Source organism: Gopherus flavomarginatus, chromosome 1 (assembly GCF_025201925.1).
Source record: "Gopherus flavomarginatus isolate rGopFla2 chromosome 1, rGopFla2.mat.asm, whole genome shotgun sequence".
Taxonomy (NCBI): domain Eukaryota; kingdom Metazoa; phylum Chordata; order Testudines; family Testudinidae; genus Gopherus; species Gopherus flavomarginatus.
The window spans coordinates 56,649,039-56,676,220 of record NC_066617.1 but is presented as its reverse complement, the minus strand read 5'-3'; the positions used below and the strand labels follow the sequence as shown (position 1 = coordinate 56,676,220).

Below are 27,182 nucleotides of genomic sequence, written 5' to 3'. Positions count from 1 at the left end.
CCCGCCACCAGCCCGCTCAGCCCGCCACCATCCCACTCAGCCCGCTGCCGGCTGAGTGAATGGAACCCCAGGCTGACAGCAGGTTGAGTGGTTCAACTGGCTTGCTCAGCCCACTGCCAGCCCGGGATTCCTTGGGGGTCCCCAGGCCAGCAGCAGGTGCTGAGTGGGGCCGATGGCTGGTATTCCAGCTGGCAATAGGGCAGCAGCCGGAACCCCAGAGCAGTGATGGGCTGAGACGCTCAGCCTGCTGCTGCATACCATCAAAAATCAGCTCACCTGCCACCTTTGACACGTGTGCTGTAGGTTGCCGAACCCTGCTTTATACACTAGTAAGGAGATGAGCATATTACAGTTGTTGAAGGGCTCTTATCAGGAGTAACAGGCTATAGGAAAGTCAGTCAACACTTTTTGTTTCTCTGATGAAAACTGACCAACTCCCTGCCTCAAACCAAACCTGTCACTAATAATTGTCAACAACTTAATTTTCTGTTTTTGGCTAAGATATTGATTTTTTTTTAAAAAAAAATATTGAAATTGGATTCAGGATTGTTAGCAAGAATTTTTGGCAAACAAAATTTTAAATTACAATCTAAATGGCAACACAGTGCTGCTTTCATGCTTGGCTCACCCCCCAGCCTGCTGGTCCAACAGCTGCAGTAGAGGAGGAGATAGGTGGAAAACTGAGGACCCCAAAATCCACCTCTTGGGGTGCAGAGTGGCAACAGCAGCAGCAAACCCTCAGGTCCAATCACACGCCAATGGGCACCGCCGCCAGCCCAACAGACCATGGTGAAGTTAGCACAGCATCTGATCTCAGGGACGGGACACCCATGGAGCCACAGCAGCTCATCCTGCCCTGTGCAGCTCCCCCCGGATGAGATGGATCACTGGCAGCTGCCAGCCCGGGGGAGAGGTGCTCCCCAGCTAGGGTGATAGATCCAGATGTCCTGATTTTATAGGGCCAGTCCCGATATTTGGGGCTTTGTCTTATATAGGCACCAATTACCCCCACCTAGAGTGACCAGACAGAAAGTGTGTAAAGTCAGGACAGGGATGGCTGGGGGTGGTGGTGTAAAAGGAACCTATATAAGAAAAAGACCCCAAAATTGGGACTGTCCCTATAAAATAGGGATATCTGCTCACCCTACCCCAATCCCCTATCCTGATTTTTCACACATCTGGCTAACCCCAGCCAAGCCCTGTGTGACATTCCAATTCTGGCTGCCTGCCGAGGAAGTGAGTTACTTTCACTTTCATTCCTCAGCAGGCACCCAGCCAGCCTCCTCCCCCCACCTATCCCCCAGCACCTCACCCAACCCAGCCCTGACGGAGGGGAGGGAGGAGAGAGAGAGGGGTGCTCCTGGGGAGGAGGGAGAAAGGAGGGAGTGCTCCGTGGGGCAAGGGGGAGAAGAATGGATGTTATGGGAGACAACAAAGGATACTGGTTCCAGAGCCACAGAGCCTGCCTCACCTCACCTCAGCCGGGGGGAAAGAGTCACACTCACAGGTGAGCTCCTTTCCCAACCCTACCCCCCCTCCAGAGACCCCAGCAGCCAATCCCATTCCTCAGACTGTGCTGCATTCGGCTCTCTCTAGGACCCAGCAGCCCTGCTTCTACACTGTCTGGGCTGCCTGCAGAGTGGTGCCCCCAGGCAGAGTGAGGCCCTATGCGGCTGCCTATTCTGCCTATGCCTAAGGACGGCCCTGCCCCCAGCTTCGGCCCCGGGGCGCCGTCCCGGCCCCGCGGCTGCAGCCCAGCCTGGCCCCACCCCGCCCCCATGGTGCCGGTCCTGGCCCCGCGGTGGCCAGCCCAGCCCCTGCGGCGCTGGTGCTGGTCCCGGCCCCGTGGCGCTGGCCTGGCCCCCGCAGCGCCGGTGCTGGTCCTGGCCCTGCGGTTGCGGCTCCCGGCCCAGCCCAGTCTGGCTCGGGCCCTGCGGCGCTGGTGCTGGTCCTGGCCGAGTGGCTCCAGGCAGCGCGGTAAGGGGGCGGGGGGGGTGTTGGAAGAGTGCAGGGGAGTTTGGGGGTTGTGGGGGGGTGGGGAGGTCAGAGGGCAGGGAACAGGGGGATTGAATGGTGGCAAGGATCCTGGGGGGGCAGTCAGGAAGGAGCAGGGGTTGGATGGGGCGGTGGGGGGCAGTCAGGGGCAGGAGTTCCAGGGGCAGTCAGGGGACAGGGAGAAGGGGTGGTTGGATGGGGCAGGGGTCTCAGGGCGCAATCAGGAATGAGAGGAAGGGTTGGATGGGGCAGCAGGAGGTAGTCAAGGGACAGGGAAGGGGGGTGGATGGGGCAGGGTCCCGGGGGAACATCAAGGAACATGGGTTGGATGGGGCAGGAGTCCTGGGAGGGGGCAGCCATGACCTCCTCGTGGGGTGAGAGGAGGGACCCTGTTGTTAATATTTTGGCAGCTCATCACTGAATGTTGGCAAAACAATATATATTTGCTTGCCCTCATTCTAGAAAACAGCTGAGCTCTTTCTGCTGAAACTTTTCAAACAATTCAGCCTAACATGCAGAGATGTAGCATAGAAAATTTCAGCTAGAATTATTAAAAATTGGTAAAGTTATAAGCAACTGAAAACAGGGTCTTATAATGGAATTATTGGGGAACCTTAACTATAGGCAGCACCACCACCTCTGCCGCTAATATACTCTGAATAATATGAAAGCTATAAAATAAACCTAGAAAACAAAGACACTCAAGTTTAAGCTGACACACATTCCTTAGCTTATTGCATTTTGCTCACGAAACTAGACAATTTACAAATCATGGAATACATCAATCAAGCAAATAATGGTGCAGACCATGGATGAAATTGAGACCTCCACTTTCAGCCTTGTTCTGGCAGTTATGTGTGGTCAAACACCACCTGCATTTTAGAAATTCCACCAGGATATCCAAGATAGAAGGTGATCAGATCAGTGCTATGATATGCTTTCTAGTGTCCCCCATGTACAGTACTCCTCTTACTGTAATGATCCCCTTACTGATTTTCCTATTGAAAACTTTAAGAGGATGTTTCAAAATTGTAACACTATACATTTTTTGGATGTTTCTATGGTACTGTTGTTCAGTCAATGTCCTCTGCACGTCTACTGGAAGGGCTCACTTAATGCAGATATTATTACTATTATAAAAATAACAAGGATGGTAAACTTAAGACTTCACACTGATTTGATGTTACTATCTTAGATTAAAGCTGTGTGTGTTAGTCTAGAAAATTACTTTATTTCCTCTTAGTTTTCAAGAAACGTCTGACGAAGTGGGCATTCACCCACGAAAGATTATGCTCCAATACATCTGTTAGTCTTTAAGGTGCCACAGGATTCTTTGATGTGTTTTACAATCCAGACTAACACGGCTACCCCCTGATACTTTCCATATTTGTTATTCTAGATTTTCCACATTATTTCTGTAACAGCAAAAACAATGAAAGTAGTACTAACCTAGGAGGTGGCTTCCCTTTTGCTTCACATTGTATTACAATATTCTCTCGAGGGTCAACAATGTAGTCTTTTGGAGATTGCTGAGTTATTGTTGGAGGCTGTGATACTTTATTGCAGAACATAATTAAGAAACATTAAGAAACAATGATATTTTCAAGGTACCAACACACCAGTTTTATAGGCAGAAAAGACAAAATTAGCAACAAAAAATTGGTATTAAGGTATCCTTTGCATTCAAAAGGCAAGACACTCTACTGTTGTACATCAGGTTAGCTCTATTCACTTCAATGAAGCAGTGCTGATTTACCACAACTGAAGACCCTTCCCAAGAGGTTTCATAGATATTCCTTGTTTAATATACTACAGATCTCATTCAATATTTGTGAAGTCAAAGGACACCTGAATCCTTAAAGTCAACAAATATTTTAAAACAAACAAACAAGAGCCCTAATTTACACTTGAAAAGAGCTCTCTTCAGTGTACAAAACCAATCAAAAGTGATGTACATTGTCTCCAGTTTATAAACATTGGATGTGTTTCAAACACTTTAAGTAGGAGTCCAGTTTGCACTAAATTTTAGTAGTAACATGACTAATTCACACTTGAGGTATAATTTAAGGAAAACTACATTTCAGGAGTAAAATAATTTTTGCATAAATTTGTACCTGAAAGTTTGACTATAGCTTAAGTGTTTAGAAAAATAAGTATAGCCAGATACTGACACATTTGGGAATTCTGTATCAAAAATAGCACTTGTAGAATTTTTGCATTTTATTCTCCTAGTACTGAACAAACCTAAAATGGATTTTGCATTTTCTACCTTTTCCGTAAAATAATAAGGAATATCCATTTTGCTAAACTGGCCAAGGATGAACAAGAGATGTCAGGGTCAGCAAGTGCTCAAGAATGATTGGCATGATTTGAAACTCATTCCCCTGGCGAAGGAGTTGGTGCCAATCTATGTAAAGTAATTTGCAATCATTTACCATTGACTGCACCTCTCTTTGCATAGAAAGGAATTTAAAATTTCATGACAAAAAAAGGAGTTGCAGACAGTGCCAATCAATGTCTTACTGCATATCTCACTATCAATCTGTTTTACACTACAGGGGCTGCCAGGATATCATTACAGCAGTTCAGAGTTCTATTCCTGAATGCTCAGCTTTAAATAAATAAAGTCTATGAAATCCCTTAGCCTATGAAATCTTCAGATATTCTGCTTTTTTCCAGAGTAAATTCCTCTGAAAACAAATATAAATTATTGTGCATGTAAGCATACCCCAGTATACACTTAACCATTGAATTATCTGAACTGATCTGTAAGGGTATCATCCTGAAACCCTCACATTGGTAAAAAAATGTTCACTGAGAAAAATATTCACCATAAAGTTCCTCTTGGACACTTCTGTGTGTAAGGATTGTAGCACTGTGATCCTAAGATTGTGCTAAACATGCTGCAGAGGAGTCATAAAACAACTATGTATGATTTTCCAGCTAGAAGTTGGTTAGTACCTCAAAATTAGAAGAAGTCTTAGTAACAAGGATCCTGATCTTAACAATGGGAGTTGAGAGTGCAAGCATCTCACAGGATGTGCTCAAGTGCCTCACAGTACTGGGCCCTAACTGTCACACTAACAGGAAGGTACTGAAATTCTGAGAGCCAATCTTTTTTACAAATTTTGGAAATTTTTCATTAACTCATTGCAAATGCATATTTCTCTATTTGACTAGCAAATACATATCTTGAAAAGAGAAAGAGAAATGGTTTCAAAAGGGGCCAACCGTTCCAGGATGTACTTCCCAGTGGGTTGCAGTGGGAGTTGCACATCCTGGAATAGCAAGTCCCGGAATAGCAAGGTGGACATGTTCAAATACCATGGCAACATGGCACGGTATAATACCCTAAATAGAACAGAACAGGTCCTTCAGGGTTAGCATCTCCTTTCCTACCTCACTGTACGCAGGAAAGTGATTGGGAGGTTTTCTTCCCAGGGTGATGACTCTTCACATGTTCCTGTAGAGAAGCAGTCAGAGGCTAGTTTTTTTCCCCTCTGAGGAACCGTTCTCAGGACCAATACACCCAATGTTCTAAGATGGCAAAAGTGCTATCTGAAAAGGGGTATAATTTGAGCACTTTTATAATACAGTATATTGATAGCACCTGATGCACATATAAGACCTCAATCCAGCATCAAGACCTGAAAACATTGAAACCTCTGGGGAGTCCAATTGTACTTAACTCACTGGACTCAAGATGGGCACAATGGCTGTGTTAGTGCATCCTGAAGGAAGATTGGACCTAGTTAATTCACTGTATTTACTGTTTAAAAAGAAATAAAAATTTCTCCACCTTCAGAGGTATAAAAAAAATGACTGGGTCATACTGTCCCTGCCTTATGCATGCACACCTCTCAATGAATTCAGTTTCACCAAATGTGTTTACTCCTGAAAGTAGCAATAGCAAATTGCTTTTTAAAAAAAATTGTAAGACTCTTACTATTCAGGTAAAGTAAAATCAAATTGTGTTTAAATGTTTTATTTTATAAAAATATCTTCAAGCTGACATGTATACAATAGTGTTCTCTTAACACTGCATGCACAAAACATTTTGCCACAGCAAACACAACTGTGAACAAATACCAGATCCACATCATTTGGACTTTACACTTAATGCTCAACAAAATAACTATTAATTTAAGCAGCACACATTTTATTTTTCACTATCTATTTTTTTGGACAGAAACTTACATTCTTTGAGAAGTATTGCTTTTCCCCCCATCAGAATCAGCAGGTGAATGGGCAAACAAAGATTAAAGAGAATCATTTGTTAGTAAGAAGAAACTTAGCATCTTAGAGAGGAAAGGTAAGTATCTCTGACATATACATGGTCATCTATAAAGAGAACATTTATCAACAGTTACTACACAGTAATATCTGAAATACTAAAAACATTTCCCACTGTGTCAGGAAATACTACAGTATCTCAGATGCCACTGTGTAGGAAACTGCTTTGAAATGTTCACTTTTTAATGGCAACCATGGTATGTGCATTGACCTAAGAAGGACATAGAACATTGATTTGGAAGTATTGAGGAGGCAGGAAATCAGAATTAATAGCATTGCCCTCATGCGGCAGACAAAATCAATCTACCCATATTACTGTATGGATATACAAAGCAAATGCTTAAAGTTAAAATAACTCTTACAAACACAAAAGCATCTAACTCTATTCCACAGACATGCAATTAATTTCAATTTGAAAAATAATTGAAAAGTGCAATTAATCTTCCCTGTCACATGCTACACTATATGATCTCATCTTCATACCAGTTACTTTGCATATGGTTATTCAATAATATTTCAGAGAGTGAAAAGACTAAAACAACCTTTCATTACTACACTGTTGATCATCCCTTGGTCACACTGAGATAATTAAGAATTTTCTGATTGTTTTTACCATTATTTATAAAAACAATAATTTAGCTACAGACATTTGTTCAGATTCTTTGTTTTCTTTGTTAATGGATATTTATCTGTATCAGCTGAAAAATCTCTGTCTCTATATTATATACTCAGGTCAAGGTAGGAGGGCGTACTTCTTTCTTGTTAAGAGTTGGCATGGTATAGGTAAGAGGGCCATATGTGCTGTCTATTGCAGGCAGGTTAATCTATCTAAAGCATTGCTTTTACAGCTTTTCATGCACCCAGATACCACTGTGATGGGCACATAAATCATTCAAATAAACTATATACATTTCAAATCTAAGAAGGGGCTTGAATTACTTTTCTTTTTATTGTGTAAAATTAAAGAGCCAGGGAAACAAATTCTACTTAGAAAACATAGGCATTTGTACCTCATGCCTTAAAAATCACAGAATGGCAGTTTAGTAATGTAGTGCTGTAAGGGCATTTACAAGTCCAGTCTCATTTAGATATATTGATCTTGTTATAGAAACGAAGGTCATTAGTTTGAAATATTTGGGAAATCTGTAGGGAAAAAGCCGAAATGCTTGCAATTTAGGTGTATTGTTATCAAAGAAAAATAAGCATTTACAGTAGCGGATGTAGACATATGTTTGTGGAAGATTATAATGCAGAGATGCTCCCTCATAAGGGACAGTATTATGAATATAGGAATTTAGAGATGTGCGCTGGAAGCTGGCACTGAGAACATTATGTAGCTGTGTACAGCAGTACACCACAGAATCTCTCTAGTTTGTTTTATTAAAAGTTTTATTCTTTTCTTATTCATTGGTTTGTTGTTTAATGAACCCCAAGATCATTACAGTAGATAATTGTTTATTACAGACAACACTGGGGTAAAGGAAACCATGCAGATTAGAGACATCCGTGAATTTGCTCATGTATTAATCCCTGTTATCCGTGGTCCTAAATTGTCCTTTCAGACAACTGGTTTAAGACAGGCATAGCACCTAAGGGGGAACTTGTGGCTCAGAATTCTGAAACATGGCCCATGACCATGCTGATCTTCAAAATGGAAGTGGAGCCAGACGCCTTGAATGCCCTGAATAAAGTTGCAAAACTACCTTTTGGCCTTTTAGTCCCTGCAGACTACACCACTAGCTCGAAGATAAAGGGGGCTGTTTTACATCAGTTAGGAATCTACCTCAGACTCCCAGCAAATTGCCCATATAATCCTTGGTGTAGCATATGTGGAACAGTTACTCCTGGGGGAAGTCTGTGCCATTGCACAATGCAGAATTTTGCAGAAATTAACATTGTGCACACAGAATTTCCTTTCCCCCACAGAAATGGGCTTCAGTGCTGCGGGCCACCACTAAGGGCCACTAGATCAGACAGAGCCCAGCTCACACATAGAAGACACTGCTGGGGGGAGGGAGTTAGAGGGTTCTTGGCAGCTGCAGTTATCAGCACACTCTTAGGGAAGGAGACAGCAGCACGCAGGAAGCTCCATGCAAGCCTGGGACCAAGCATCAGGCTGTTTCTCCCTCTGGATCCCTGGGCTCTGGGGAGGGTGTCTGGGCTGGGGGAGCCACGGCTTGGCTCTATGGAGGGAAAGAGGGTGGATATCTGGGCTCTGGGGGTAGGGGTGTCTGGTCAAGGGTGGCCCTGCAACTGGGCTCTGCAAGGGAGAGGTTTGGGTGTATTGGCAGGAAGGGTACCATGGCTGGGCTCGGGGGAGGAGCTGTGGGTATCTGGCCCCTGGATGGGCTCTGGGGGAAGGAAAGGGGGCAGAGAAACAAGAACTGGGTTTTCATAGGGAGTTCTTTAACTTTCTGCTCCTGGGGGAATTTTAGTGTGTGTCTGTATTGTTACAGACATATTTTCTGACAGGTATTTCAAAATAAATCACCCAAATAATTGAAACTGGTGTGATTATGTAGTGTTATTTTGACAAATAAAGTTTGCAGAGTTTTGAAATATTGCATAAAGAATTTTCAGTTTTTTGGCACAGAATGCCCCAGGAGTAAACAGTATTTCCTTTTATCACTTTAAAATTTGGCATTTTTTAATTTAATTGAACATCTCCTTGTGTGTGTTAGGAGACAGGGAGAACAGGAACTCCAGATCTACTTTCTTTGTACCATTCATTATTTTATATAGTTGTATTATGCCCTTTCTTATTTGTTTTCTTTCTAAGGTAAACAATCCCAGCCTTTTCAATATCTCAACATGTAAGAAGGTTCTCATGTCCCTAACCATTTTCATTACCTGTTTCTGAACCCTCTATAATTCTGAAATACCCATGTGAGATGGCGTGAACAGTCCTGCACAGTACTGTGGATAAAGCTGCACCACTGATTTCTACAATGGCATTATAATATTTTATGTATTATTCTCCATCCTATTCTTTATATATTGTACCATCTTGTTTGCTCTTTTGACTGCATCTGCACATTGAGCAGAGATCTTCATTGAGATATCTACCATAACACTTAGGTCTCTTTAGTGAATTGATACTTTTACTTTTATGTAGTTTATTTTTAGTATTTTACACACACACACACACACACACACACACACACACACCCCTTTGTGAAAAAAACATTATTAAGGTCGCAAAGTCAAGCATTCCAAATTTAGGAAATGCCATTCTAACAGGGTGACCTGCTCCCTGGAGCGCCAGGTAGCCTGGGGCAGAGATGCTAACTTTGGGATATTTATGAAAAAAAAAATAGGTAGGAATTAAGGAGGTTGCTTCCAGCTCTTTCTCCCCCACTACCCTCTCATCTCCCTCCCTGCTCCCTGAAGAAACCAGGACCTCCTCCCCGCCGGCTTTCCACACCTCTCTGTCTATGGCCAAAGGGGGGAGATCTGAGCCCCCTGGTCCTCCCTTGTTGCACCCCGACCCCCCCACCTGCAAACAGGGAGAAGGGGAGGATTGGCCCTGGGGAAGCTGTCCCCCTATGCCACCTAAGGCTCTTAATTACCTTTGCCAGTCCTGGGCCTGGACCTCCTTCCTGGAATGATCCATGGGAGAAACAATGTATTTTTCTCTAGCTTGTTCCTGAAAATGACTGAACTGTTTGGTTGAAATTTTCCAAAAAAATCCAACCTAAGGCAGACACCAAGCATTGAACATGGAAAGGAAAATTTCAGCCAAAATGGTCAAAGTTCGGCAAAGTTATAAACTACTGAAGATGGGGTCTTATAATGGGAAGTGTTGGGCCACTAGCCTGGCCTATAATAGATACTTTTAGAAGTTTGTCATAATTATGGAAATCTTCCATCAGCCATTTTCAGGTTAACTATGTAGGCCATTTTATTTGTACAGTTCTTTTAAAACATTATAAATTGAAAGTGAACATTTAATGATTAAAATATTTTGATACATAGATTCTCCATCATTCGCTAATACATTCTCAGTGTTTGGTTTTAGATGTTGTCATTATCTTCCATTATAACATGCTTATTTCACAAGTTAATACTTACAATCAAGAGGTACTTCCAATGCAGTAATCATGTGGCACAGAAAGAGAATCAGGAAAGCTCTGCTTGCAGATATGGTCTTTTTTGTCATCATTATTTTAAGGTGGATTAGTTAACTCCCACTGAGACAAACAAGCACAATTTTCTTTTCTTCTTACCAAACTAGATGTTGGAATAGTTATGTAAATGTAACCAAGAAAGCTGGAAGAGAAGAATAAGAGAATAATAATGTAACGATACTACAGAGAGAATTAGTTCATATATTATACTTAGGACTAGGAACAATGCCCAATCTTTTGGCCTTAGTGAAATTTAAGCCACTCATCAAAGCAGACCTAAAAGCTACAAGGAAGACTTAGCTCCTGATTAAGGCTACGTTTATGTCATGGAGGTCATGGAAGTCTGTGCTTCAGCCTCAGGGGCTGTGGGACTCTGGAGCTGGCAGCTAGCGAGGCCTTGGCAGGATTTCAGTAACAGGCAGCAGCAGTGACAAGGGGCCCCCTGCAAGGTTCCAGCAACAGGTGACAGACTCCTGAGGGGGCCCTTCCAGCTGCTACAGGCAGACGGGGAGCCCCACAGCTACCACAGTGGCGGGGGCAAACCATGGAGCCGCAGCATTAAAAGTCGCAGACAGGTCACGGCTTCTGTGAATTTTTGTTTATTGCCCGTGACATGTCTGTAACTTCTACTAAAAATAACCATGACAAAATCTTAGCCTTACTCATGATATATAAACCTGATGGTTGTCCCTCGTTACTGGTGGATGCTAGCACCCTTTTTTAACTGGTCCCTTTATTAACTGAAAGCATCAATATCTCCTCCAAGGAAGACAAACCCTCAGCAGTCCAGCTAGTTTTGAAGAAGTCTACACTAAGGGTACGTCTATACTACCCGCCGCAATGGCGGGTAGTGTTCGATGTATCAGGGATCAATGCCTGTACTCCACCTCGGCAGGAGGAGTAAGCAAAATCGACGGAGGACCCATGGCGGTTGACTCTCCACCATGAGGACGGCCAGGTAAATCGAACTAAGATACTTCGACTTCAGCTACGTGAATAGCGTAGCTGAAGTTGTGTATCTTAGTTTGAACCCCCCTGCTAGAGTAGTCCAGGCCTAACACAATTACAACCTCACCAATTAATGCCCAGTTTCCAAACCCCTTTTTCTTTTCTTATGATGGTCATTGACATGGCGGTGGCAATGAAGGCCCAATGGAAACTGTCCTTTAAAAATATCCTCAGTCCTTCTTAGTAGTCCACCTCTCCGGCAACAAAGATTGATGGGATCACCTCAAACCCATGCTCAAAGAATTACAGTGGCTCCTTTTTACTGAAATTCAAGTCTGGGTTCTAATCTATAGTGACTTTAATGGGTTGAGAACTCCATCATTATCTGTAAGCCACCAAGACCCACAGGGGCAATGTAGCTTCAGAAATCCAAGATAAAACCATTAGGTGCTTGTGGCAGAGGATTCTCAGCTGAGAAACTACTTTCCAGAGATCAGACTGAACAGAAACCTCACAGCATTCAGCATTAAGAGAAGGTCTACCTTATCAATAACGTCTCACAACACTCAGATTGTAATAGCAGACACAGTATCACTGAATCCCCAAGAAACCTGTAGTAATAATTAGCCAAGCCTATAAAAAACTGGACTTTTTGTTTTAGACACAGACTAGCTAACAATGGATTCCACTTTCAAGAGATTTTGGCTAATTTGAACCCCTCCTACATCTAGGGACTTTAGCTGCCTCTGTCTTACACTTGGACACTTTTTCTGTGAGATCTGCATCTTTGAGTCTCTTTACCACAACTTTCAAGTGGTTTTGAAGCAGAGCTGTGATCTAAGGTGTAACTGGTAAGCTGTGGTGTACTGTTCCTTTGGGAACTGTAAGAACCTAAGGCCACGTCCAGACTAGGGTATTAAAATCGATTTTAGATACGCAACTTCAGCTACGTGAATAACGTAGCTGAAGCTGAATTTCTAAAATCGAGGTACTCACCCGTCCAGACGGCACGGCATCGATGTCCGCGGCTCTCCGTGTCGATTCCGGAACTCCGTTCGGGTTGATGGAGTTCCGGAATCGATGTAAGCGCGCTCGGGGATCGATACATCGCGTCCAGACTAGACGCAATATATCGATCCCTGATCAATCGATTTTAACCCGCCGATGCCGCGGGTTAGTCTGGACGTGGGCTATGGGACTATAATATGGTGGTTTTTGGCTGCTGACACTGCTGCATCACCATTGAAGGCTCAGTCCAGGTTTTCACTGCAAGACCTGGTGAAGCTAGACATTGCCGGAAGTACCATCCAGCAGGGCCTGAGTGGTGGCCCTTCACAGCCCAGCATTTGGCTCATATATAAACCAGCAAGCTATCATGGAGAGCTATCTGAGCAATGATGCAGACCATCTGCTTGCCTCCGCTCCAGGCCTTGTCTTGCTGTGGACACTAGACTCTGATTTCTGATCCTCATTTGTCCCGGACTCCACTACTTGCCTGATGCCTGTAAGCTGCTGCCTGACCCTGACTTCCTGGTATCCTGACCCAGCTCAACTCTGATTACCCCACTCAACTCCTGACCTGAACTTGGTAACTGACTGATGCACACAGACCACCCACAGCCCAGCCGTGATGGTTTGCTCAGACCACCTTCAGCTCTACCCTCCCATCCAACCACTCCACAGATGATGGAAGGGGTGGGCCACCCTCTGACAACAAGGTCCCCAAGAGCCCAGGACTTGCAGGACCAAGTCATCGACCAGCAGGTGGTGAACATCATGCTACAGACCCAAGTGGACCAGCTCGCTGCTAAAGCATAGACCCCACGAAAGCAGCTAGCACACTCACAGGGAGAAGCAGCTATGCTATGTGACCAAACAGACCGCTCATCACTTGAACTGGTTCCCGTGGTGCCACTGCCCAAACAGTTTGATAGGGATCGTCAGAAATTCCAGGGTTCCTGAACCAATCCACTCTTACTGCCTGCCCTCAAATATACCCCACAGAGCAGACACAGGTGAAGCTAGCAGTCTGTCCTCCTACCAGCGAAGCACTCTATTGGGTTGCCCCTACTGGAGCACAAACAGCCCAGTGTTCTCCAACTGGGATGCCTTACTGAAAGCCTTCTCAACTATCACTGATGACCCACATAGTGTCCACTCCACAGAGGCTGCCCTCTGGAAGCTTTGCCGGGGCAAGGGCTGGCCATCTCCTACACCGCTCACTTCCGACGGCTTGCAGCTGATATCAAATGGAATGAGGGCGGCCCATCTATACCAGCTCTGGAGGGGACTCAGTGAGGATGTAAAAGATGAGCTAGCCCACACTGAAAACCCCACTCACCTAGAGGCCTTTATTTATCTCACCCTGTGCACTGACTTTCAGCTGTGCTTGCAGAAGGAGGGAAGAAGGGATGGCCCAATGACTCCATGCCTGCCCACCACGCCAAAACCTGTAGAACCGAGTCTTGACCCCACGCAGGCCACGGATGCCTGACCCCGGAGGAGAAAAAACGTTGATGGCAGCTCAGCCTCTGCTTTTATTATGGGGCACAAAGATATGTCCTCCACTCCTGTCCAACCTGAAAGAGCTTAGGAAACAAACCAGCCCAGGACTGATAGCAGAACTGGTGGAGGCAACCAAGGGGTCGCTTCTATACCAGGACCGATGACCCAAGAGACCATCCCCATAGGGGCAGTAATGGAAAGGAACCAGGAAATAATATGCTTTGATGTGATCTACTCTTAATTCTTTCCAATAATTATTGGCATTCCCTGTGGTGTGGTATCATTAAAAGCAACTAAATATCAAGGCCCTAAAATTCATACACTCTTCAAAATGCAGTCACAGGAAAATCTCTAATGTAATGATTCACAAAGAAAACTGAACTTTAAATGAAAAAAACCTCCAAGTTTAAAGGCGATAAGAAATGTTGATTTTAAGAATAATTATGTTTTCCATAACTCGTCCTTCCCTTTCTAATAGATTAAGGGTAGCACAAAATAACAAATACCGATTTATAACATTGAAGAATGAAAAAATGAAAGAAATGAAGAATTGTTAATGATAAGATTCAGAGCTTTGATAGCTATATTTTTAATGATTTGTAATTATGTATAGTGAATGAGTACAGATGAGGAGTAACAGGCTAAGGCTTTGGTGGCGTAAGTATGGTTTTGCCAGTTCTCCTTTTACATAGAACTGCTAATCTGTTTAAAATGTTAAGGTCGACAGAACAAAGGTAACATATTGTATTGGAAGATGTAAGTAAGATACATAAAAATGTAATGATAAATTAAAAAAACACCCTTCTTCTGGGAAGACCCAGGGCACAAAACAACATGACCAGAAACTGCAAAACCATCAGGAAAAATACAGAAGTTGGGTAACTGAGGCTCATGCATAATGTAAAGGTTACCTAAAACTCAAAAAGTTGATATGCTAAAAGGCAATCGGATAAAGATTACTTAATTGGCAATATAGAAATGTATAAAAGGCTGAAGTGAACATGGACCCAACCTGGAGAAACACCAGACCAGAAACTGAAGAATGTGACAGAAGTACCTGACCAAGGGATTAGAAAAGGCAGTTAACTGTCACGGAAGATGGAAGAACTTTGCCCCCAGAATGTGGTAACTTGGGCCCATTTACCAATATACTGTGTCTGGCATAAATATACATCCAGATACACTATAAATGACAATAATTCTTTCTGAAATTATATAAATGAAGCCAAACATTAAGCCTACATTGGGTGGATATGTGACTCAGTTTCCCAACTTTTACTCCCAACATTTGGTTGAAGCAGCATAACCTATATATCTCTCAGTGGTGCAGAAGTATTAACAAAGGTCTTCTCTGGATATTGCCAAAAGCTTGCTTCCAACAAACTGACCAGTCACCAGATGACCCCACCCAGGGCCCCAGGAATTGGATAAGACCCTCGGAAGTGAGACCCCAAATGGTGAGGGCTAACCAGAAGGGAGCAGCTCCAGACCAGAACCTCAGCCTCCCCGATAAGTACGAAGACTATCTGGATGGGATGTGTTTGAAAAGAAATATGAGGATTTACTACCGCCACACAGGGACTATGACTGACAAATAGATATACAACTTGGGTTAAAGGTGCCTAACAGACAGATATACACCATGTCTGAAAGCACTACGTACATATATCCATAAAAATTTTGCAAAGGGTTTCATTTGGAGATTCACCTCTTCAACAGGGATGACAGTTGTGCAAAGAAAGAAAGAAAGAAAGAAAGAACGAACATCTCTCATTCTGGAATTGTTGAACCACTGAAGGACTACCAAAATCTTCACTAAACTAGATCTTTGTGAGGGCATACAATCTAGTGCACATAAGGCCTAGGGACAAATGGAAGACTTTGGATACTTAGTAATTCCATTTGGCTTAACCAATACCCCTGCAACATTTAAACATTTCATAAACGATATATTCAGGCACATTCTGGACCAGTACATGATCATCCACCTTGATGATATACTGGTGTATTCTGAACCCCCTGAACAGCACTGCCATTATGTCCAGTCTGTTTTGGAGAGATTACAGAAGCATGATTTGCATGCCAAACTAGAGAAGTGCATCTTTGATGAGGCCACTTTTGAATTTTTAGGTTACATCATCTCCCTGGAGGGCATTCAGATGGACCCACAGAAGGTGAAAGCCATCCGCAACTGGACAGCATTCCAGACCTCCCAAGAACTTCAGTGCTTCTTGAGCTTCACAAATTTTTATAGGCAATTCATCACTAACTTTTCTGAACAAAAAGCCCTCCTGACTTCCCTCCTTCATAAAGCCATTCAGTTCATTTAGTCAGCTGAAGCCCAGCTTGCTTTTGACCAGCCTAAGATCATCTTCACCATAGCCCCAATTCTGGCACACACTGACCTGACTTGTCCATTTATAGCGAAAGCGGATGCATCCAACGTGGCCTCAGAGCAGTACCCTCACAGAGGCTCAGACCCTAATTAGTTTTGCACCCATGCGCATTCCACTCTTGAAAACTCACCACAACAATCCTGGGTTGGCATCACCCCAAAGAGGGCCCAGAACGGGGAGGGATGGTATAAGAACCTGCAGGACTAGAACCTGGGACCATGGTGGGTCTGGGCAGCTGATGCTTACACATCACCACTGGAAGTTTAGCCTGTTTCTGCTGGAGAACCAAGTGAAGCTAGACACTGCCGGAAGTACCACCCAGCAGAGTCTGAGTGGTGGGCCACCACTGCCCACTGATTGGCTCAAGTTAGTATATAAACCAGGAACCCATCATGGGGAGCTTCTGAGCAGTGAGACAGACCACCTGCTTGCTTCTGCTCCAGACTGTGCCTTTCTGTGGACACTAGACTGCGGATGCTGATCCTCATTCATCTCCAACTCTGCTACTTGCCTACTGTCTGTAACCTGGTTCCTGACTGTGACTCTCTGGTATCCTGACTCAGCTCAACTTTGACTTTGTTACTCATCTCCTGACTGGTGTAGACAGGCAGTCCATGGCCCGGCCCTGACAGGAACAGAGGATCTGTGAATTCTCTAAGTGTCCAGTGGATGAGGGCCTGGACATTTCAGGGAGATGCCCAGAGGACACAGGAATTGGAATGTGCCTGCAGTTAAACTGTAAAGAGAGAGTGGGGCCTGCGTAGTCCTGAAAGTCAGTGCTTCTGTTTCCAGAGGCTGGTGCTGTTGGGGATCTGACCCACAGACAAGACTTCCTTGTGCTAAGGACAAGTGGTACCAGGGTGCCTCACAACCCTGGGAAGCATCACACATACACAGAAAATAACATTATCCCTCAAAGACAGGAAAATCTCTTGGAAATGTTTGTTTTTTTAGATAAATGTGTTTGAAGCGAAGGTAGCAAGATAGCAACTACCTTACAAAGAGCAACTAACTGAGATTACATAAAATAAGATGAGCCATGGTATCTTGTATAACTGCAAAAACATCATATGCCTAAAACAAGCTCTTCCCGGGAGAATTTCTTGGACTTGCCTTTTTGGGCAAAACAGCTGACAAGGACTCCTGACTGCAGTGAACTTTTTACATAGTAGTGGAAAATAAGAAAAATACTTTTCTTTGTTTGCTTCCTATAGGGTTTCTGATGAAACTGGAAAGTACATCCCTAAATATTTGTACAGCACTTAGCACAAGGAGGCCTCTTTCAGGATCAGGGCCCACAAGTGTTACTGCAATAAAAATATTCGATGATAATAATAATTGCTTTATCACTTGCACAAGGATAATTGATTAAATAACAAATAACAACAACTACATTTTTAGTTATTACACAGGGCTGTACTCTCAGGGCCAGATTACCCCACCAGAGGTAAAATACACTTTTTGGCCCCTACCCTCTCACGAATAACAATAAATAACTATTCAGTACACACTCTGCAGTTGGGCTGGCCACGCTGTGGATCTGCTGGACCATTTGTTCATGATCCTGTTGTTCAAGGGGTTGCTTATCATGACAATGGTCACAGTGCCTCTCACTCAAATTTGGTCTGATCACCTGCTGTCATGGCAGGTGAGCACCCCAAGCAGCAGCAGGATGAACAGCTGGTCCCACAGCATGGCCATCCCAGCTATGGTGAGCACAGTGTATGGCTGTTTGTTGGGCACCTGCCCCCCCGCCCCAATGCATTTGGGCCCTAGGCATATGCTTAGTTTGCCTGTGCATTAATTCAGACCTGCATACTCTACCCTTGATTGTTTGTCAAGCTTCCCCTTGACGTTAGTGTGAGGTCTGTTGTGAACTGAAATTTATATCCCAAACCACAACCAGAAGTGGAATTTGGCCCTCCTTATAGAATGACGTTGACATCCATGATTTAGACCAGGGGTCTCAAACACGTGGCCTGCGGACCGAGTTATTTCTGCAGCCGCCAAGCTCCCTGCACCTCTAGAGTTATTTCCTGTGGCTGTCAAGCTCCCCTCACCTGTCGCCTTCTCTTCCCCCCAGCGTGCAGCAGCCCTGCTCCTCTGCCTACCTCCAGGCACTTCCTGTGGCCAAACAGCTGTTTGGCGGCACTTAGCACTTTTCAGGAGGGAGGGTAGCCACATGCTCAGGGGACAAGGCAGAGAAGAAGTGGGGCAGGGGCAGGGATTTGGAGAAGGGGTTGGAATAGGGGCAGGGAGGGGGCAGAGAAGGGGTGTGAAGAGGCAGGACAGGACCTTGTGGAAGGGGTGGATTGGGGGTGGGGCTGGGGGCTTTTGTATCTTTATATGAACAGGTGTCAGCGATGCGGCCCACAGGCCAATGTGGCCCTTGTGGTGACTTGAGTTTGAAATCCCTGATTTAGACAAAGCTCTCAGTGCTATGGGACCACACCTCAGATGAGCTTTGGCCTTCAACGATTCCACTCCCCACAAAGCTTCCACCCAGATAGCCTATCTAACATCACTCTCCCTTCAGGAAAATGCCCAGCGTTCAATTCTTCACTGCATGGCATTTTATGGTGTATTTATTCCTGTGCAAAATGAGTGTAACACACTAGCGCATTGATTTGATAGCATTTTACACCTACATTGCACTCACTTTGAACACATTAAATGACTCCACAAGGCATCAGGCAGTGGAGAATGAGGCCCCCGGCCTGTAAAACTAGTGCGAAATTGGCATCATGCAAAAATACCTCAGGTCTTCTATCTTTATTACTTCTATTATTTAAAACAATATAGAATGCTGACGTACTCTGGTATACTATGGGGATTAAACGGCATTGGGAAAGTTAATGCTGAATTTGCACTCTTTATGTTATTAAGTGTCGTATTTTATAGAGAGAAAATGCCTAAATGGTTTATGATAGAACATATTTAACTAATTACTCCTGTATGTTTGTCAGCACAATCTGGTGTTCTTGTTCAACATATTCAAAATGCAATTTCCTATAATTTAATACTATATGAATACAACAGCTACTGAATGTTGTTATATTATGTCATAATGTCAGCTACCAGAAATAACAGCTTTCCTTAAATACAGATCAGTATAAATCAGTGGTTCCCAACTTTTTTCGTCTGGCGACCATGGCGGCAGTTGAGCATCCGCCAAAAGGCTGCTGAAATTCAGCGGCATTTCGGCGGTGACGCCTCTGGATGACACCACATCCAGAGGCATCGCCGCTGAAATGCCACCGAATTTCGGTGAGAGCATTTAGATGCACCCGTGGGCACCAGGTTGGGGACCCCTGGTATAAATGGTTCAATTTCAGATCTCCAGTTTTTGTACAACAAATTACCTTTTCCCTTAATCTTTTTTATCAAATATCTCATAAACCAGTGTCTCCAACCTAGATTTTTCACAAGAAAACACATGAAAACAATCTTTCATAGCAAAATTTGGCAGCAACAGCTGCTTCAGGAGCCATTCAATAGATCTTCAGATTATACAAAATATTTTATATGTACCACTAAAACTAACTTATGGTGGCATTTCCTGTATTTCTTGCTGACATGTTAGTTGTGAGTGAGCTCAAACTCCAAGCTCTGTGTATATTAAACATGGGTTAAGGGAGACATACGCAAGCAAGCAAAATACAATTTTAGAGTCTGAAAGTTTTTTTAAAGTGTGCTTAGAAAAAAAGAATAATCTTTAAAATCAAGGGGGAAATGACTGTTCCTTTTAAAGTAAGACATAATTACATTTGGAGAACAGGAATAGAGTAAGCGGTCTAGACTCACCAATGACTCAGGAGCAGAGCACTGGGTATTGGCACAGCACGCAGTGATGGTTCCCAGCTAGCCACCTGCTCACAAGACTTCAAGTGTCTGGGTAGCTTCACCTGGGAAAAGAAGAGAAGAAAGCAAATGATCCCTTTGAAAGAAGGGGTGGGGGCTGGGAGGATAGCACGTATAAGGAAGGGGTAAACTGGGGGCTATATTTGAATGGACACGTCAGTGTTTAATGGAACAAGTCCCCGTCTAACCAAAGAGACTCAATGCCTCCCATAGATGCTATTGGGGTGGGGCAGCCACACACCACTTCCAATGTAGTCCTGTGCTGAATAGGCACAATACACCCCTGATCTCCTAGGAAATGCAGCTCCTGTGCCATCTCTTTAGGAAAATGTCTGATGTGTGCAATACATTGCTGGCTGGTCAATATGGTTTTGATGTACAAATATGCACATATCATCACACATACAGCCCCATCTGTTTATATCATTCTAGAGCAGAGGTGGGCAAACTACGGCCCATGGGACCGTCATTCACAGTACTTGAGATCCCAGCTGAGGAGGCCAGCCTCTGGCCCCTCCCCTGCAGCCTCAGCTCACTGTGCCACCAGCTCTCTGGGTGGCGGTGCTTCGAGCTCTTGCTGGGTGGAGGGGCTGCGAGAGCCGCCGGTCTGCCCTGATGCTCTAGACTGCATGGCGGCATGGCTGGCTCCGGCCGGAGAGTGTGGCTGCCAGTCCTAGTGCTCTGAGCAGCATGATAAGGGGCCGAGGGTGCTGGATTAGGGGCAGGGAGTTCTGGGAGGCAGTGAGGGGACAGGGAGCAGGGGACGGTTGGATAGACATGAGAGTCCCGGGGGAGTCTGTCAGGGGGCAGGGGGTGTGTGGATAGGCGTCGGGACAGTCAGGGGACAGGGAGCAGGATAGGGGGGCCACGGGCCGGGGGCCAGGCTGTTTGAGGAGGCACAGCCTTCTCTACCCATCCCTCCATACACTTCTGGAACCCCGATGTGGCCCTCAAGCCAAAACATTTGCCCACCTCTGTTCTAGAGTATTCACATTAGAGTCAAATGTAAAGTTAGACATGTGGAAAGACCATGACACTGCAAGAAAGGAATAATAAAAAAAAAAAGGGGTTTTAGGAAAATGTGTAATCTATTACATGTACTTATGAATACTGGAGATCAGGCTCAGGCACTATAAATCCAAGCAAAATTACAAGTAAACTGGTAGAGTGTGAAACTTTTCCCTTCCCTCCTCAGTCTAATATCTGGATTCTTCACGTAGACAAGTAGATGAATATTTTACTATAGAGGACAATAAAGCTTTTTCAGGGAAATTCATCTGTTTTGAGCAGCAGAATATAGGTTCCCAGGGAAACAATGAAGAAAAACATTTCCACATGAGGGAAAAGGGAGTTAATAAATAGAAGCATTCAATGATTTGTACATAAAAAGCTTATACGTTATAAATATTCATTTTATGTCACACACAGTATTTTCTGGGGAAAAAAGGTTTAATCAAAATATTCTCTTTTGTGATTATAGCAACTCCCTTATCAGTCAAGTCCAGATCTTTGCAGGGTTTCTTTCTGTGTTTTTACACAACAATTATGAAACCATCAGAATTTTTAATAGGAAATATACTTTTTATGACGTATAGCTTTTTTAAAAACAAGTCTATATCTTAAAGAAATGAAACATTTAATATTACCTAGTACTGAAATGATAAAGCAAAAATAAAAAATTCCAGTTAGAAACAATTATTGTAATCCAAAATCTTACAAGCAAATAGAACCAGCTAACTCAATCTGATGACTATTTAAGCCACTATTGACAGAATATTAATAGTAATATTCATGCCATTTAGACATCATATATATTTTTATGGAGGACAGCATGGTTCCACTGGATTGGGATTCAGGAGACCTGCCAGTAACTCAGTGAGTGACTTTGGGCAAGCCACTTCACCTCCGTAGGCCTCTGTGCCATCCCATCTTTTGTCAGTCTTGTCAGTTTAGATATATGCACTCCAGGCAGGAACTGTCACCCACTGTGTTTTTATACAATACTTAGCACAGTCGAGACCCAGTCTTAGTTGGGGCTTCTTAAGTGTTACCGTAAAACACAAAGAGTCCTGTGGCACCTTATAGACTAACAGACGTTTTGGAGCATGAGCTTTCGTGGGTGAATACCCACTTCGTCAGATGCATGTAGTAGAAATTTCCAGGGGCACCTGAGGAAGTGGGTATTCACCCACGAAAGCTCATGCTCCCAAACGTCTGTTAGTCTATAAGGTGCCACAGGACTCTATGCTACTTTTACTGTAAAACACGTACATTATAATAAATTTATAAGATATAAACTGCATAACTTACTATAAGTCATACAAATATTGACGTGTTTCTAGAACTATTATGCTTCCTCCAAATTATGCATTTTCGGTATGAACAATAGTTACACTGTCTTTCTCATTGCAGTTAAAACCATAAAATTAGCATTAACTGAATAAAAAAATTAACAAAATATCATACAACTCAAAAACCATTGCAAGCTGTACATCTCTTTGTTGAAGTCTCAAGAAAATAGTCCTATTCATAATGAACAAGTCAGAAAAATATACATAAACATTTCACTTACCACTTCCTTCACAGCAATGATGAAAAGATTGTTCTCCTTTAGAGTGCAAGTTCTTTGAGGCAGGGACTGTCAGATTTGTACAGCCCCCAGCACAATGGACCCTGATCTGACTGCTTTTAGGGGCTACTATAATATAAGGGTAAAATAATAATAAAAAATAACCCAGTTTTTTTATCTATATGCCCATTCTGTGTTCTGTACCATTCTGTTGTAACTGACAACTCTGATTGCGACAACATACAGGAAGAGCTTTGTTATCAGGCATGTTGGGCGGATAGGAGGTGCTGGTAAGTCAAAAATTTTGGTTAATTAAGAGAGAGGGAGTTTGGGTGCGGGAGGGGGCTCAGGGCTGAGGGTTGGGGTGCAGGAGTGGGTGCGGGGCATGGTCCCCGGCCAATGGGAGCTCCAGAGCCAACACTCGGGATGGGGACGCACACTGAGCCCCTGTGACCATTCCTCCACCTTAGATCACTGACCACAACCAATGGGAGCTGCGGGAGCGGTGCCTGTGAGCAGATGCAGTGCGCAGAGCCACCTGGCTCCACCACTCCATACATGTTGTCACTTGAGGGGAGCTGTCAAAGGTGAGCCCTGCCTGGATCTTGCACCCTGAAACCCCTCCCGCACTCTAATTCCCTGCCCCAAGCCCCCTTCCACACCCAAACTCCCTCCCAGAGCCCGCACCCAGCACTCTCTCCTGAAATGCCGGTTTATCTCTTTTCTGTTTGTAAAGTGCCAGATAACACAGCTTTTCCTGTAATTTACTCTCTTCTCCGTGGGCTCACTCCTGCAATAGGCTGAGCACTCTGGACCAATACAGAGCAAACTCAATGGAGCTCTGTCTACACAGGTGCCAGGCTTCCACCTGCCTGGAGTTATTACAGGATTGGGTGGCACAGGTGTAACTGTTGGTATGGTTTAAAAGCAAGACTGAGGAAACTCCACAAGGTGGCTCTTGCAGAATTTTCAAAAGACCCTCTCTCTCCTCTGGGTATTTCTGCATGGAGCTGGAGACCAGGGGAAACAATTGGACCTTTGGTTTAAAAATAAAAAAGGATGTCAGTTCCTCTACTTAAGGCTGCTCCACACTGACAGATCAGGGACAAGTGGTGTCAAGAGCCAATAGCTTTTAGTTTGTTTTTCCTGTCCTCCCAAAAGTCTCTGCAGGTCTACTTTGAAAAGCGATCATGTAAAAACAGCACCTTTTTACTCAGCAGTTTTGCGCTCTCTCACCTATCTGTATATTCAGTCATCTCTGCCAACCTTTGTGATAAAAATAATACTGCTTTCTACTTTGGTTAGTTCTGCAGAGTCTGTACAACTCAAGAAAGTACCGCTCCCTCTTGTGGGTCAAAGAATTGCTTACGAAGTTTCAGTTGATTCCACCAATACAAATCTATAGAAGGCAGTGACAATACATTTGGTGACACTGAGAACACAACTTGAACATGTGTAAGTGAGACATAATTTAGTATTTCTTATAGATGGGGAAGGAGGGAAAAACACAGCCTGACTCTCAAGACTGGTAGTGAGGAAAATAATATTTTTACTTGTAAACTAAGCATGCTTGTTCTAAAAGTCATTGATATATAATACACAGGCAGCCCCATGATACCATTGTTTCAGTAATTTTTTGGACTAGGGTAAAAATTTCAAAAGTACCTAAAACAACGTTGATGCTGAACATCATGGTACCTAACTTAAAGGTGCTTAGAAAATCACAGGAACAATGTGATCACCAAAGCCTGAATTAAATGCCTAGGCTCCTGCGATGAATGGGGAGAGACAAGTGTCTTTGAACAAGGATTCCCAACGTTTCATTCTAATATTGGTTACAATGCAGAGTGAGCAAGCTTGTAAATCAAGCCCGTCTCTACTTTAACAGATGAGACTAGTCATACTGCCACTGCACAGTTAGGAAAGATATGAGGAGAAATACTTGTGAATACAGCCATGATGGGTTCACTAACTAGACTCCAGGTCAGGTTACACTCCTGAGAACCATGTAGATGCATGTTTTCAAGGATGTCTGGTAACCTGTGACACCACAGGTGGAACTTTATAACTAACTGTTGTACCTTTGCTTGAAGGAAAGATTACACTATGGTGATAAACATGAACACCTTCTGTACATAATTGGCAGTGGAGCAGTGAGCAATGAGAAGGTAAAAGAGTGGGTGTAAGAAAGAATGGTTTAGTATGCCTCAATGAGGATTGTCTGCTTTTGGTGGTCTCAAGTACTGCAAAGAAAAGGACACTGGAGGTGGGGGAATTACTGTTAATTCTTTCCATTTTTTAAATCATAAAGTGCAAAGTAAAGTCTTCCAGATTTCTGCAAATCTAGACAGAGAAAAACATTCAGCATGTGCAACGGGCAAAGAGAGAGCCCAAATGGTGCAAATGCAGACAGAAAACTAAAAACAAAATAACCATATTTGTCTCAGAACAACAAAGGCACTTCATTGCCCATTCATGTTATTGTGTTGAGTACTGACTATCTGCTTGGCACTAGAGAATGTAGAAGAGCCGCCTGCCATGAGGATCTTACAAAGGAACCAAACAGGCAATAATTCAAACACAGAGCAACCTTCTCCTTGCTGAACTGCCAGATTTTCTCCTTGCTCCCTGGGATGGATAGAGCACAGAGTGGTCTATATGCTTTGTGTGGTGTTTAAAATAAAATAGAATAAAAAAATAATTAGCAGCCCTTCATTAGGTGGCAGATTGGCCCTGACAGAGGAGAGGGTGCGTAGTTGCGATAGCAGGATGGATAGACTATTCTAGCTGTAGGGGACAGCTTGGATGAAGAGATGGAGATAAGAGGGGGAGAAAATACAAAGGGAATGGTATCTTTTATGAGTTACAGGGGTGAGGGCAGAACAGAAGAAAGAGTCATTGTAGAGATGTTTAGAGCCTTAACAGTGAAGAGTATAAGCTAAAACTTGAGGTGGAAAGTGAGAAGGAGTTAATAGATTAAAAGAAAGAAGCAATGTGATCAGAGCCGTGGACAGAAAAACGATATTCGCAGCAATGTTCTTGACAGACCAGAGAGGAACAAGGACAGAATCTGGGAGATCCACAATGAACAAGTTGCAATAGTTTAGATGATAGATGACTAATACTTTGACTTAGATTTTAGTTCTAAGACTAGAAAGAAAAAAGATGAATAATGGAGATATTGTACAGGAAGAAGCAACAGGATTAGGTGATAAAAGAATGTTGTTAATACACCTCTACCTCGATATAATGCTGTCCTCGGGAGCCAAAAATTCTTATTGCGTTACAGGTGAAACCATGTTATATTGAACTTGCTTTGATCCACCAGAGAGCACAGCCTCGCCCCCTCAGAGCACTGCTTTACCGCGTTATATCCGAATTCATGTTGTATTGGGTTGTGTTATATCGAGGTAGAGGTGTATTAAGCATGCATATCACATTAGCACCTACAGGTTTACAAACAGGTCACAGCCCTATTGTATTATGCACTGTGCAGACATATGGTAAATGACAGTGCCTGCCCTAAAGAACTTACAGTCTAAGGAAAGGTCAACACACAAACTTGGATCAAAATAACAAAATTGGTTTCACTCTTTAATTCCCTCCTCCCAGTCATTTATTTGAATCTACATTATAAAAGTTATAAAAAATTCCAAAATATGAATGAGTTTATTTTTATATGTGTTTCATGCCCAGGTAAATGTGGATATTTTCTCTGACTTGAGCAATTTGAAAGGATTAACAGGCCTATATTTTAACATATCAAAAATAAAACCAAAGCTTAATTCTCTGACATGTTAATCTTGCACATCTAATGGAATTTTTAAAATATCAATATCACAAACTAATCCCTCTAAATGAGAAAATGCTAACATCCTTTCCCAATGTGCTTCCCTTTCAATTAAAGCTTATTTTAAACTTAGTTTATATGGTATTTTCTGTTTTCAAAAATCAGAGAAGGTCATTTAAAACCATTAGAATGATACAGTTTCAGGTGCAACATCATCAAGCAGCTCAATGCCAGGACAATGTCAATTACTATGATCTGTCTGAGTGAGCCTTTTTTCACAAGTTATTAATTCAAAGCTTTAGGGTAAAAAAGGATTCATTTATTCATCAAGAGGTAAATTCTAACTTACTTTTCCCATGGCCTGTGTGTGTGCGGTGTGTGTGTGTGTGAAGCAGCAAATGCTATACTTAGACAAAAATAAATTATCCATACTTATCCAGAAGTATATAAATATTATCTAGCTAAACACAGGGCTGGCCCTAGACCAAATGTGCCCCAATGAGGAACGTCTTTGGCACCTCCTTCATTTGTTAAACTTTTGAATACCTTATTTTTTATCGTATTAATCACCATTTTCACGATTTTGATGCACTATTTGTATGCACGATGTATCCCTATCATATAAGAGGATAAATTTGCATGCTACGATCTGCAAATCTGTATCTAGTCATGCCATATATAAGCAAATAAAAAAAAAT

General features: G+C 43.3%; 1 protein-coding gene across 26 annotated transcripts in view; it reads right to left on the bottom strand.

The window, feature by feature from the left end:
* NRCAM (neuronal cell adhesion molecule) overlaps nucleotides 1-27,182 on the bottom strand; it is a 364,115-nt gene that overhangs the window by 116,423 nt on the left and 220,510 nt on the right. For 21 of the 26 annotated variants that reach the window (XR_007772049.1, XR_007772048.1, XM_050936052.1 and 18 more), the window contains 4 exons: nucleotides 20,069-20,169; nucleotides 10,360-10,557; nucleotides 6,193-6,210; nucleotides 3,445-3,550 (listed from right to left, as the gene is read on the bottom strand). Coding sequence is in view for 24 of the 26 variants with exons in the window: in XM_050936052.1 (XP_050792009.1) it covers nucleotides 3,445-3,550; nucleotides 6,193-6,210; nucleotides 10,360-10,450 (215 nt within the window). In the remaining 2 variants the exon portion in view is untranslated. Of the gene's footprint in view, nucleotides 1-3,444; nucleotides 3,551-6,192; nucleotides 6,211-10,359; nucleotides 10,558-20,068; nucleotides 20,170-27,182 lie in introns of those variants that run through there. The other 5 variants (XM_050936057.1, XM_050936058.1, XM_050936073.1 and 2 more) reach the window with 2 other exon arrangements.